At 37.7% G+C, this 14,692-nt stretch overlaps 1 protein-coding gene across 1 annotated transcript in view; it reads right to left on the bottom strand.

The window, feature by feature from the left end:
* The window catches only part of IL1RAPL1 (interleukin 1 receptor accessory protein like 1), a 766,315-nt gene that overhangs the window by 20,686 nt on the left and 730,937 nt on the right, over positions 1-14,692 (bottom strand). Inside the window, exons 8-9 of the mRNA XM_055802804.1 lie at positions 13,319-13,464; positions 2,210-2,353 (exon numbers count right to left, since the gene is read on the bottom strand). Of these exons, the coding sequence (XP_055658779.1) occupies positions 2,210-2,353; positions 13,319-13,464 (290 nt within the window). The remainder of the gene's footprint in view (positions 1-2,209; positions 2,354-13,318; positions 13,465-14,692) is intronic.

The following is a 14,692-nucleotide window of genomic DNA, read 5'->3' as shown; positions in this document are numbered from 1 at the left end:
TAAAGTGTTTCAAATCCTCTCTTGGTACAGTATAGTGCACACAAAAAAAGCCTGTGATATTTTGATGTTTGCTTATCTACAGGCTGTCCCAAGTATGACAGAACATGGTGTAAATTATGAATAGCATGTGGGCGCTCCGCTGTTGCACTGCAGGAGATGTGGTTGAAAGAAGATTTTAGAGTTCAGCATTTTATGTCTGTAAGTAACAAACTAAGCCAAAGGAAAAAATATGAATGTATGTCTGTAATTTATTTCTTCACAGAAGCCATGACTTGGTCTTCTGTGAGACATTTTCTCTTTGTCTTCTTGCTTTTGCAAGAGTGTAAGTGAAAGAGACAGAGTAAGAAGGCCAGCTGCAGTAACTTCATTGGGACAGTGGGTTTTATCCATGTTGCTAGTATATTGAATACAGTAGGAACTGCAGATTTCCATTGGGAATCTCATATTACTGTGGTTAAGAACTCAAGTTACCAGTGTTTGTGCTGATCATCTAAGAAGAATCCATGCTTTATCTTCTTTAATGATGATCTTTGCTGAGAAGTATAAACTGAATGGATATTGGTTTTCCTCCTTTTGAATCTCAGAACAGTATCTTTTAGAGGTCACTTTTTTTGTTGTTAAAAATGTGTGATTAAAATATTGTTCTTCACAGGTGACCAGTGTTTGTTATGGAACAAGAGTGTGACACCTGGTAGAGTAAGTTTGCAAACAAATTGGAATTGCTTGAGATAACAATAAATGAGAGCTGTAAAAGTAAGAATTACTGATACCGAAAGAAAAAAAAAACGTTAAATTGCATCTATTTAAATAATTAATAATTAAGCTGTTTATGTCTGCCTAATATAATATGACTATTAGTAAATTCACACAATTCATGCAAGTAAACATGCCCATTTAAACTGAGGGCTGCTTTGTGGAGAAGAGAATATCTCAACTCCTGATAAAAAAAAAAGTGTCTGCCAAAATCCACCACAAGTCATAGTCCCTCTAGGCCTCAGTTTCCTCCTCTGTAAATAAGTAGAATAACTGTGCCCCACCCCTGCAATCCCCTTCCCCACCCCACCCCCCAGCTGCTATATTAGTGCATCCTTTTTGCACATCCAACAGAAGCATATAAAATGTTCTAATGTTCTTGGGCTTGTTGTTCTGAGCATATTCTATTTTGAATCCTTGTGCATTTTTGGATGGGAGGCAGAAGCAGGTCACTCCCTAGTGATCTTATTGTGGAAGTTTTTCCCTTACACAAGGTCCTCTAATTCTGCTGCCACCCTTCTCCCTTCTTGGTGACAGGTTTGGCCAGTGCTTGTTTATCAGCCCGTATTTATTTTAATAAGTCATGGTGACTTCTGTCCACAGGCAATTACCTTGAACTGTAAAATGACTTTTATTAGTATTTCAGTAAAAAAGAAGGTCCTGTCACAAAAGACGTAGTGGTAGCACAAAACATCAGGAACTCTGACCCAAGAAACCAAACCTAATTAATCAGAGCCTGCAGCTCAACCCAGTTCGCTGTTCAACAGCAGGTTTGAACAGTAGAGCTAGAGGCAAAGATGACCTTTTTCTTCAGTGCTTAAAAAGAGAAGAAAAGAAATTGCATGGATGCATTCAACAAAAACTGGTGTATACACTGTGGATTACTTTTGTTTAGGCTGGGAGTCCTTGAAACACAGCAAAACTTTAATGGCCATTAGCCGCTTTCTCAGTGATTAAGTAAATGAACTCAAGAAAATGAACTGCTGGGTACGTTCCTAAACACTCAGTGCTGTTTATTGAAACTGATCAGTTTAAACAAGCAGTAAATTGAGATTTACTTCAACCTCTACCTATTTGGCAAATACAATTAGGGTAGATACTCCCTAGCTTATGGACAAGTGAAGCTTATGGAGAAGTGAAGCTGCATTTCAGTGCAGGCAGCAAGTGAAAATCTTTGATGCATCAGTGTTGGTAATTTACATTCAGTGTTGGGAATAAAAATCTAAAAGACATGGGTGTCTTCTGGAGCTCCAGAGAGCAGCACGTAGATCAGCTCAGCAATCACTGCTGCTAATGTGTTGTATGAGGAATCCATATTCAAGTCAATGCCTAATGCAGTGATAAATAAAAATTGCAGTTTTAACACATCTTGAACTGAAAAGAAATTTGGGCCTGAGTGGACAGAAATAAAAGACAGGCATGCTTAGAAAGTAGAAAATGTACTAAGATGCCTTACCTCCATCTAGTTCTTCAGCTCCAAAATGATTCCTGTAGAACAGCATAATCTCTATCTTGTAACACTTGTAGATAGTCACTAAACAAACAAGCAGCAGCAGAATAGCACCGAGCCCACCAGCAAGCTCAACTGTGTACATCAGCTCTGCAAAGAATTACAAAATGCAGTAACAACCACATTCCAAACCAAAGAAAAATTAGCAGCATACCTCACACTTAAGTTAAACATTAAAATAAAATAATGATTGATGGATTATTTATGTAATTACTGCATTTATGAGCCTTTGAAGAAATACTTAATGAATGGATTTTTTTTTTTTTTCATTAATAAACTAGGTTTTCCTTTGGTACACCATCTGAATTGCTCATTTAAAAAATAACAACTGCTGGGGATGTGTGTCTGTGTGTATGAGTATGTGCATATATGTAAGAGGTATTTGACAAGTCCCTTCCCTGTCTCCATAGTTAGATCACAGGTTACTTTACCCAGATAAATGTTGACATTCTACGCCGAGTGAAAGCAGAGGTGAATGTTTCTTCCCACACACAAATAAGATGAGTTCCAGTCTACCGGGTAAGTTTACCCTAAGGATTTTATTTTATTTTATTTTTTAAATAATAATAATAATAATAAAAAAACAACAACACCAAGAACTTGAGAGATGTGAAGACAAATTACCCAAGGAACCCCACAGCCTCACATCCCAGTTAGGTGTTAGTATCTTTGACACAGTATCCCAGTTCTGCAGTGCATCTTCATTCTCCCCTTCCCCTCAGTGGGGTTGGCTTATGGTGTAGTCACAACAAACCATCCCAATTTGTCCATTCTGACATTCCCATTCAGACCACGACCCCCTGGTGTCTTTGCTGCACTCTAACATTGGAGACTCACATGACGGATTGATGTTGTTGCCATGTGGATCCATTCCTGAGGACCGGGACTCTGGTCAAACGTGGCCACAACTGTCTACCACCAGCAGTATCCTCAGTGGGGCCAGTTATCAGTGCATAAGTAATAAGACATCACCTCCCCCAGTCGTAACCACTGCACACTCAAGGAAGCCCAGGCTGCTACCTGGCATCCATTTTGTTGTTACTTTTCATTTGCTTATTGAAAGAATACTGGCAATGTTAAAAAAGGAGAGTGGGAGGAGGAAGAGCATTACTAACACTTCTGTAATTTGAAATGAGTAATAGGGGGCATATCTGAAGACCATCCATACTTTTTCAATATCAGTTTTGAGGAACGCCAAGAATTCAAATCTTGAAAATCCAAGACATACAGTTTGCTTCATGAAAATCTGTGCTGGAGAAAATTCAGTTCCATTCTATTTTCACAATATCCTTTTCCAGTGGGCAGCTTCTAGCTAAGTGAAGCAGGGTAGCCCTAAAGTAACCTTTGTTTTATGTGTGTGGTTATGCAGATATGATACTCCAGCGCAATACAATTCAATTAGAGAAATAAAAGGTTAGAGGAAAGTGACAGTTCCATTTATTTTCACTGTGTCTACTGAGAATCACACATTTTTTTTATTATTTTGAGGCAACTGTAAGAAGATTTCATTGCTCTCTAGAAGACACTAAAAGTGTAATAAAAAAAAATAAAGAGGCATTTATATTCCATGTCATTGTCTCCAAAACTGTGCTGGAAACTCCTTTGTGTTCGATATTTTTATGACCGACACTGTTATTTCAGACTTCCAATACTTTTCTGGTCCAGAGAGGGGGATGTTATTAAAAAACCCCAACAAGATATTGTTTGCATAGACAAATGATACAGTATTTTAGAATATAAATGGAAATGGAAATTACTCTGCACTGGCTTAGTATACCCTGTTTATCATTTTGTACTACAGGTGACGCAGCTGTTCAATGATAACTAGAAGAAAGGCTTTAATATTTTGGGTTGCTAGGCACAAAATACTCTATTTATGTGCCTGCTGTTATGACTCATTAAATGCAAGGAAAAACTTTACAACTGGAAAACAAAAAATTTTCCTAAATTAATGATTTAGAAATTAAATGGGAAAAATAACTGCAGGTAGTCATCTGTTCTCTTTCACTATGCATGAAATCAAACTAATGCACTGCATCACTTGTGCCGTCAGAGTCCCTCTTAGTTATCTATTCCCCCATAAAATAATTCAAGATTATGGCTGTATTTTTACTTCAGTAAAGTCAATCTGAACACACATGAAAATTTTGCCTAATTTTGTCTAATATTAGGCAACCAAAGCAAACAACGAAATTCTCTAAGTCACCCTGAAATGTACCAGAAATCAGCTTTTCAGGTGTTGCTGCTAGGCCCATCATGATCATTTATGAGCACAAGGATATGGGCGTTCTTTCTTAAACAGATGCATTTGCAAAATAAGCTTCATGCTTTCTTTGTCTAGCTTAGCAGGCTTGTAATTTCCTCTGTGCTGGACAACATCTATCAGTGCATATTCGCTCGCTGTCTTAGGTGCTATTTGTCAGGTTTCAGAGGCAGAGAGGAGCAGTGCTCAGCCCTGCAGGGTGCTGTGTCCTTACACCCAGCCCTGCAAAGGCCTGAGCAAACCCCCAGAGGGCTGGGAGTGGAACAGCCACATCTGGGCAGCACCGTGGAAGGTGGCACGCAGTGGCCTGGGCATAACACCACATCAAGTTGATTGTTTTCAGACCTTGAGTTAGTGTTTTTGCAGAATGCTAAACCATGCTAAGGGGGCACTAGCTGGCTTTGGGCTGCCACAGGTGTTTTGTGAACAGCATCACCCAGGGCTGTGCTGAGCTGGAGATGTGAGGAGGAGAAGGTTCAGTCCTGCCTCTGCTGTTGTACCCTCAGGTGACCGAAGCCATTTTCTGTGGTTTGGTTTTCACAATGTGAATTGAGAAGGGTGCTTCTGACTCTGTCATAGGAGAGGGTACTCCTGGAAGGTGCTCTGTGAACGCCAGTCATGTTGGCGATGAGTATATCAACCATATCAGCAATGAAGTAGTGGCTGTTCAGGCTAAATTAAAGTAAAACAGCAAGGTTAGAGTGTAAGGTTACCTTCAAAATAACATTTTTTCCTCATGTTTTATTCTGCCTTTTGCACCGCAATTTGAGCACAGTGTGCTGCAGCAGGCATTACAGTCCCTTTGAAGTGTGATCTGTTTCTCCTGCTGAAATTCAAGTTTTCTCTAGTTGGCTATGCACTAAAAAGATTCAATTTCAGCACAATTCCACATCAGAGAGGAGAGACAAAAAGTGCAAAGCTTTTGAAATCTATTTAGCCTCTGTGTTACAGTGCTCAAATTACAGATCTGGCCCTCCTTAAGGAGCTGAGACTGAGTGTAGAAAGTAGCAGAGGAAAATTACTCGGCTAACCCCTAGGGGGACAGGCATTCTGTTAAACCCAACAAATGAGCTGGTGCCAGGGAGTTACATCCAGAAGCACAGAAATCATTTAGTTACAGGCAATTAACAATAGTCCTCCAGTAGCACAGGAACAGTTCAACTCCAAGGGAAAACACATTGATTACTGCAGCAGTAGTAGAATGGTTTCTGAATAAATAGCTTCAATTTAAAACAAGATTTGTTACAAGCATTTTGACCAATGGCTACAATTTTTTTTCCCTTATCACGAGGCTTTGGCCAAGCAACCAAGAGAAAGAGATGGCTAATTAAAATAAAGTAGGCATGCTTTCCAAATATCCGGCACAATATGACTGGTAATAAGTGCACTTATTTTATATGATTCTGTCCTAATTATTAGGCACATTTAAAGGATATATCTTTGATCTTCACCTGACTTTAATATTTTATTAACTTCCTTTCACTGTGTCATGCAAGTAATTCACTTATTGTAGCTGGAGTTGTAACAAGAAAGTAAATAAAAGGATGCCTTCCAAGATTCATATCTTTTCACTTATATGACATGCTTCAAGGACTTTACATTTAATGATCAGTGATAATTTGAAATGAATCTTATTCTATTCATTAGTCCACATATATATAAGCTTAAAAAAAAAGTGATTTTTTTGTGATTTATACCTCTTTAAGGGCATGTGGTTTATAGCTGTGTATCCAATTTCTGAGCCTTTTTCAAAATCCAGTTACAGTCTATCTAAGGTTTCAATTTTGCAATCACTTAGGCAGATTGCTTAACTTCATGGACTATAAGTAATCCCTCCAAAGTCAACAGGATTATTCACAGAACTTCAGGTTAGTACATACATACAGTTTTGCAACTTTGTGATCTAAACTCATTTCCGTTCTCTGCTTATCTTGGGCAATTTCACTCACAAAGCTACAAGATTTGGTTAGAAAGAGTTCTCAATTTGTCTAGGTACATTTTCATAGACTTCAATTATTAAATGAAACAAAAAGGTAGTTAATATAATTTGGAAGGGGAGCAGTTGAAGGCAATGCTAAAACTTTTGTGATAACCCCTGAGACAAGGTAAAGAAAGCAAATAGTGACAACCACTGCAAGACTGATGTGTGAAAACATGCAGCTTTGGTTATAAATGGGTGTGTTTCTTCTGAAGGAAGAGGGAGGCTGGCTAGCACAGGAGTACTCGTCTGATTCTCATTCCAGACATTAGCAGTAAACAGTATGCAGAGTTTAGGTTAGGAAGAGAGAAACCCATACTAGCAGTTTAAAAATGGAGAAGTATGTGCTTTTTCTCTCTTCTCCCGCACCCCCCCCCCTCCCCTCCCCCCAACTTAATACAGTATTCATTATGGCATGGCTGTAAAACAATTTATCTTTCTGAGGTATGGCATATGGAACCACAGCTTTATCCAGCATATGCACATCAGACATGCATCTCTCTACATATAAAATCTATTCTTTACTTTTTGAGACTTTTTGTTTGTTTGTTTCAATGTGCCAAACAAAATCTGTTTGTTTTTAAGGTACCTAGATGGCTTTATGGATACTGTTGTGAATAATGACTGATGGATATTGTAGGACAACAATACTGATACCAGTAGAAACAGGTTTGGGAGGTTCCTTAGCTTGATTATGAAATTGATTCTTAGCATAAATTATATGCTTTCTGCCAGCATAGGCCACGCATGCCTGTAGATATCTGCAGAGTTGACTTAGGGTGGCTAAATTTAGTTACAGTTTTTGAAATGGTTTTCAATGCAGTAGTTTCATTTTATTTATTAGATCTATTGCAACCAAGTTACCTCACTTTATTTTTGGATCAATATATTCCTAACCGATATAAGAAAAAGACCTAGTTTGGTTTGGGATTATATGTATATATGTGTGCAAATACAAGACAGAGATCTTGTTAATCTATTCATTAGTATGGCAGGCAGAGTATCTGAGCCTTGGTGCTGTTGGATTTCCAGTGTTATTAGAATAGAGACAGTAAATTATTATAATAGAAGTATACTCTTACTGATAACATTTTTATTTCTTCTGAGAAGTACAAGGATACCTGTTCCCAGCAGGAGAATAATTACACTGACGATCTCCAACAGTATGTTAGCTCAAAAGAGGATAAGGTTGAAAAAAACATAGATACTGCAATGTTACTGGTTTACTATATTTAAATACACAACACTGCATTTTAAAGGCAGTTTATACTTCAGGTTGAAGGAAGAAAGTGTCATGGTGAGGAATTGCATTAATCTCTGGTTAGCTTCCCCAAATAAATGAATTGTATATGACTTAAAACCTTACTGATTAAGAGAGCTTCTATTTGCTTATTGCACTACAGAAATCAGACAGCCCACACAATTACTTCTTTTAGATCTTCTGAAAGAAATGAATGTAAGAAGCTCTGGGAGGTGATAAATATGGGGAAAAATGGAGTACCAAGTTCTAAGGATGTAAGATCATAAAACATACTGTTTACGCTTTTTTCTGAGGATAGCATTAATGAATAATTTAGCTCTGCATTGATTATGGGAACAATTTGTGACATTTTATTTTAAAATATTTTCATCCTTGCCAATCAAGGTTAGAATTGCACTTAGACATTATATAAAGAGAAGAACTATGATAAAAGTAGTACACAAGCTGTTTTAGAAAGAAATCTGTTAAACAAACCAACTTTTTTGACGTTTTGTCAGAGGAAAGTTAGATTTGTTGGAGGAAAATTAGATTTAGGCACATGCTAAATGATTTGAGTAGCCTTTCTACTGGAGATGTCTTAGTCCAATTTTTAAAGGATGAGAAAAACCTTACTGGTGAAGGTCTCATGAAGAATTTCTGTCAGGCACTAGGGTTTAATATTCTACCAATTTAATGATTTTAGATGCAACTGAGTGTAAAAAGAACAGTCACTTAGAGTTAGGTTTGGTACAGGAAGGGAAGTGTTATTTGACTTTTGACCCTGTGTCACAAACCTCTTGGACGACTGAACCTTTACACTGCCCAGCACAGTGAAAACCTGAAGGCTTCTTCAGTGGCCATAGGGGGGTGAAAAATAAATTACCATCAAATCAAATAAAATAGAATTTCAATTCTAATTCTAAAACCTGGTGAGGAACTTGGAAAAGCTTTTCCTGTAGTGCAGAATAAAAATGGAATGCTTTATACACTGGAAGATGTGCCTGTGTAAGATCTTAACTGACCAAATGGGTCAGAGTTTTACAACAGTTTTGCTTCCACTGAGATTCAGAGAGATTTGCTGGAATGTTCAAGTAATTAGGACCAATTAACAGCAGTTGAAATATAAAACTCATTGCATACATGATGAGTTCCCATTCAGAAATTTCAAAAACATCCTGAAGCTTTATGGCAAAGGGAGGTATAACACCTGCTGGTTCTTTGCAAAGGTTAGAAAAGAACTGATTTCCTTTCTCTTTTAAGTCTTAATTGTCACTCATCACTACCACTGTGTTAAATCATGTCCTAGTGACTAAAAATGCTCATGAGATCAAAACTTTAACATATTCAAGTCCTTAAGTAATAAACCAGATTTACACTATGTGAATGACACTGTAATTTAAGGTACTCGTCAGCATTAATAACCATACAAAGAAAATTCTGAATTGCTTGCTGTTCAGAATTTGCTATTATTTCATACAGGAAATATTAATATTATGTTTATACATTAATAAATGATGAGTTTAAAGTATGCCTAACTCTTCATAGGTTTCCTCATGATGCATTTTCTGTAGAATATATTAACTTTTTTCTTTTTCAAACCTATATTCTCATGGGCAATTTCAGACAGAAAAAAAAATCTCTTCCTTTAAACAATTTATTTCATTGAAAGTCTTTTTTTTGCCCCAACAGAAAAAAAAGGTTTTTTAACCATGTCTCATTAGCTTATAGTCAACAAGACCCGTATATGCCCACTGAGAACACCTATGATAGAGAAAAACAAACCCCAAACATAGAAGAGGCCCAGGACAGGAAATTAGGCAGCACTGATAATGTGGGAAGAAAGGGAAAGAGATACTTTGAAAAAAATGCATAAATTATATTACCTGCTCTTAATTCTGGTGTCTGTCCCATGAAAAATACAGGTATATTATTAAAATTTTAAATAATACCAATAACATCAAAAAAAATGATGCCAAGATAAAATTTGATATTATTTTGCTTTAGAGTTTCAGTTGTGAACATTCAGACAAGAATTTCCACAAAAATAATCACATAATTAGATAATAATCTGCATTTCCAACATAGTCTATGATTAAATGAGGCTATGAAGGCTTTGATCCAGCATGAAAGTTATACTTTTCAATACAAAACATTTTAGAAGAGCATTCTATCTCCTTATACATTACATTTTATCTACTACATTGATAGACTATGGTCTTGTCTTCTTGAATTAGAAACCTGTGAAAAAAATAGAATTATAGTGTGTTATCCAGCCCTTATATCATCTGCAATATGTGGTCTGTCATTAATAAATTTGCGCTGAGCTGCTGTCAGTGCCACTATGAAAATTAATTTCTTGAAGGTTCCTCTACCTGGCTGCAGATTAACCTGTAACTGCTATGGATGGTCTATGACAGCTATCACTGATACGTAACAAAATCAGCCTTAGATTATAACATGTAGATTTAACTGTTTTTCCTCACACAAAAGAGAAAACAACTTGATTATTGTAAAGGTGATAGACATTTGACCAACAGCTGGAGGAAGGGAAGTTAGATGTCCTGGTTCTTGATCCCTCTCTTTTTTTCTGATTATTTTTGAACAAATTTTAGTAGAAATGGACCAGAAAAGGAAACAGCAATGGTATTTTCATGCTTAAAATATTTTATTGCCTTTAGCTTTGAGCTAAATGCTCTCCCTATGCACAGCATCTGAGGAAAGTTGGGAGTCTCAAGCACAAAAACATAGATCATAAGTCTTCTCCACTGGCAGTCAGAAAGTAAAAGCAGCTCAGGAGAAAATGGGGGCTCAGCTCCTTGAGATGCAGAGGGCTGGCATCTGGGCTAGAGGGAGGTGCCAGGGGCCCCAGCTTTCTCCTGGTGCTGGATGCCCACGCTGGGTTTGCTTTTCCTGCAGCAGTGGTGGTGGAATCTGGGGGAGCTGCGTTCTTCTCCCCTCCTGAAATGCCTGTCTGGAAAGGGGAGGCTCCAGGTTTCCATTCCAGCGCCATGTCAGGGAATGAGGAGAGGCTTTCTCCCTGGCTGGCTGTGCCAGGTGCTGGTTTGTGTTGGGGACCACCATAAGGTGGGCCCAGCTTGTGTTTGCTGTGAGGTGAATGTGTGTCTCTGCTGGGCTGACCAGTGGGAAGAGTGAGCAAGATGCATCCAGGTTTTTGCTGGTGATATAGACTCTGAACTTCTTGCCCTTTCAGGGCCCATGTAATTGCAGGCATATCCAAAAGCTCCCCCTGGAAGCTTGAATTTAGAGAGAACATATTGACCAGGGTGAAGCAGCAGCTGCAAGGCTGTTTGAAAGGCTTGAATTTTGTACCTGAATCCCCACTGCAGCTTTTAGCCCTAAATACCTCATTTCCCGGGAATGCTCTGTTCAGTAACAGCCTTCTTTTCTCCTGTCCCTTCTGATCCTGGTGATAATGTACCACATAAGAAATTTAAGAGGGATTGGAATTTCTTTTTCAAGTATCCAGTGAACATTCCAGATTCAGCATTTTTGTTGGCTTATACTGCTGGAAAAAAAGGTCACTAGAAAACCAGCTGAAACTAACACCTCTGCGAATGCCTTGCTGTTCAGGAAGCACATTTACCTACTTATTAGGTCCCAATTGCTCTAAGTAAGCCAATAATCAGAAGTTAATAAACAACTAACTCATTCCTAGCAGAGATTAAACGTGGATCTAAACAAGGAAACCCAAAACGAAAAGTTGTCATGGTGATATACAGGCCACTAAGCAAGCAGTGCAAAGCTCCTCTTCCTAGGAGACCTGAGAGACTAGCTCAAATTTTTATCTGTCATGGTTAATCTATCATTTCACTGAAACAGTTGTCAACATACAAAGCATGTAGAAGGTTTGTATCAGGTACTTTTTGCTTTGTGAGGGCACAACAGAATTTGTTTCTGAATCACAATTTCATATTCAGCCTTACTTAAAGAGGAAAAAATATTTGGGGGAGGTTTTGCTATTTTCATTTTTTTTGCTATTTATAAGAGTAATTAAATATTGATATTACTTCCTCTTATGCATTTCATCATGAGGCCACATACTGTGGTGTGTTTGACATACCGATTTCTCCAAGAAAGGAAGCAAGAAAAGTAGACCCTTGCAAAATACATGGATACACACTGTTAGATTAAAAAGCTGGTTGTCACAGAACAGGAAAGACTTAAGCGTTATCAGTCTTGGAGCTACTGCTGGTAAAGGGGGAAAAAAGAACTTACCAGCAGCATGTGACTTAACATGTGTCAGTTAATTAAGTGTTGGTTTTGGGGTAATTTAAGCCTTAATAAATCTTTATTTTTAGTGTTCCATGCACTAACTTCATTATGAAAGACAGGCTATGGGATATCAGTGTTTGTGGGGTAAAGCTCTCTGTGTTCAAATGTCTCTGAATTAGGAGTATAAGACTACTAGCCGGTAAACTGTTGAGGTTCAATTACTTAATAATTTCCTATTTCAGTAAATTCAAGACAATATGACAAATGCCAGGCTAAGCAGAATATCTGGTTATTTACATCTGCATGTTTTAAGAAGCAATGACAAGAGTTCAGAAAAATGTATTCAAATTAGTTCTATTCAATTGGTTTGAGGTACACAAAAATGCATTTAAATAAATGACTCATACTGTCTTGATTTATGGCTTCCTTTTAAACTTAAACAGATTTTGCATGCTGTAAGACTAAAACTAGGGAAGACATCACCGCTTTGGTATAAATTGAGATCCCACAAGTAGTTCAGCACCACAGTAATAACCTGGCTTGCTCACCTTTACAAACATCCTAAAAAAAGCACAGTAATGACAGCAAAGTGCAAACGGTGCTCCTGATTATTCTTTGCTCTCTTAAACCAGCAGGATGCTGCATGAGGGTGGGGACCATCAAGCCCAGGCATGTGGAGCACTCTCTGGGAGGTAAAGTGAACAAAGTGGATCTGGGAACCTCACTTTGCAAGACATTCTTCACCTCTCTGTAATTATCTCTGTGGGAGATGGCTGTGGCCATTAGGCAGGTTGGAATCATGGCATGTGAGTGGTGAGTAGAAACAGGAAGGTCCTTAGAAGTTTCTGCCATATGCTTCACTTCAGAAATGTTGGTGTTAAACAAATGTGTTAGAATAAAGATAACCACAGTCAGGCTATGCAGGAATTCCCCTGGCGTGGGGTTTAGGTGGCATTTCTGATAGAAGTGGAATATATTTTTGTTGGCTTTTCTGATATTTTATTTTATTTCTTAGAGAAAATTATGACAGTTGTACTACCTGTAGCTTCCTACTATTTTTTCTCTATTAAGCGCCTTTACTAGTTTTAAAGTTAATGAATTATTAAATGTATCTTTCATATAAATATAATTGAAAGGTGTTACTGTATTTTTTCCAGCGACAGAGGTAATTAACAAGAACCTTTCTGTTTTATTGTGACAATTGTGAAAATGCCTGGGGAAAAAGAATAATTGACTAGAAATATCTCAGGAAGCCAAAATTCATGCTTACGTCAAAAGCAAGTTCTACAAACTGACCACCCCTATGTTGTACCATTTCATGGAGAAAAGCTGCATATTTACCCCTTTTATGGAGAAGAATACTGGCATGCCGGCGTCCGTTTCCATTCTCAACATAGCACGAGTAATTCCCCAGGTCTGTCTCTTCCACAGAATCAAGAATCAATGAGATGGAAACCTCCTGTTCCCCAAGATGTTCCTTGAGAACCCTGAGGAAAAAACAAACAAACAAACATTGCTGCTATTCTGCTTGCATCGCAGTGGAGCATTAGATAACCATGACATAATAATGCTACTTACAATTCACAACTCTGGCTTCAAATTTGGCTATTAAATCTTAATTTAATTTTATCATGTCTTTTTCTTCCTCACTTCTAATGGGGAGGTTTGGCTTTTTAAATGTTAATGAAAACTCCAGTTTATTGTTTTCTTTAAGCAAAATGATGTGCACACTGATAGTATATCATTGCACAATCTGGTGGAGACTCTGTATGTAGTATGTGAACAGTATCTGAAGTCTTAAATTTTAGAAGAGAGAAAAGTGAAAACAGTTATTTTGGAGTTTAGGATCATACTAGGAGTCTGGGCCAAACACACTATTTGTGCACTTTCTGATGCTTTTTAATATGACACTCAGAAACATTGTGTTCATGCCATGGTCTGAAAAGTTATTTCTAGAATATATTATAGAATTTGGCTATGTATTGGAAATCAGTAGAAAGAACTTCTATACCAAATGCCAATTGCTCATACAGATCATAGATAAAATAAAAGACCTCCTGTGTAAGGTTCCACCTGTCTTTGCATTGCTTTCTTTCCCTCTTAGCAAGCCCATCAGTGGTTTTAGGAACCCAGGAAAGCAAATGGCAGGCTGTGCCCTCATGTCACACTTGAGGAAGTGGAAACTAGCCTTTCTGCTCCTCCTTCCACAAAATGAGAAAGTTGTAGCAAGGCTCTTGTCACTTTCTTGGCAGCCTTCAGAATGCTATCTATTATTTATAAGGTAAATAGTAAAAAGCAAGTTTCTGGCTGAAGGGCTTAGGAAAAGTTTTAGATGCGGAATACAGCTGATCTGCTTGTCACGTGTTGGTCTTTATAGAATAAACTTGAAGTACACCGGGGTGAAATACGCTTCCATTTTGCCTGTATCTGGGGGTCATAACCTTGAATGTCAATATGGCCTTCTTGATTTTGTTAAAGGCATTGTTTCTGTTACTTTGATTACACTGAATTCCAAGCTTTAGCTAAAAATGACTGTGACTTCGTGTTTTTTGATGAGATAGTAAACCCTTATGTAAGAGGTGAAGTGTAAATAAGCTCATTTTGTTCTATTATAGACAATCACTGTGAATAACACATCTGTGATTATTTAGCTTCCTTTGTAACACACATTTAGATATGCATTCATTTCTGGGTTTGTCCATGATGCATATACAC

The sequence above is a fragment of the Falco peregrinus genome, chromosome 4 (assembly GCF_023634155.1).
Source record: "Falco peregrinus isolate bFalPer1 chromosome 4, bFalPer1.pri, whole genome shotgun sequence".
Classification (NCBI taxonomy): domain Eukaryota; kingdom Metazoa; phylum Chordata; class Aves; order Falconiformes; family Falconidae; genus Falco; species Falco peregrinus.
The sequence above is the reverse complement of the archived record's forward strand: the minus strand, read 5'-3'. Positions and strand labels throughout refer to the sequence as shown.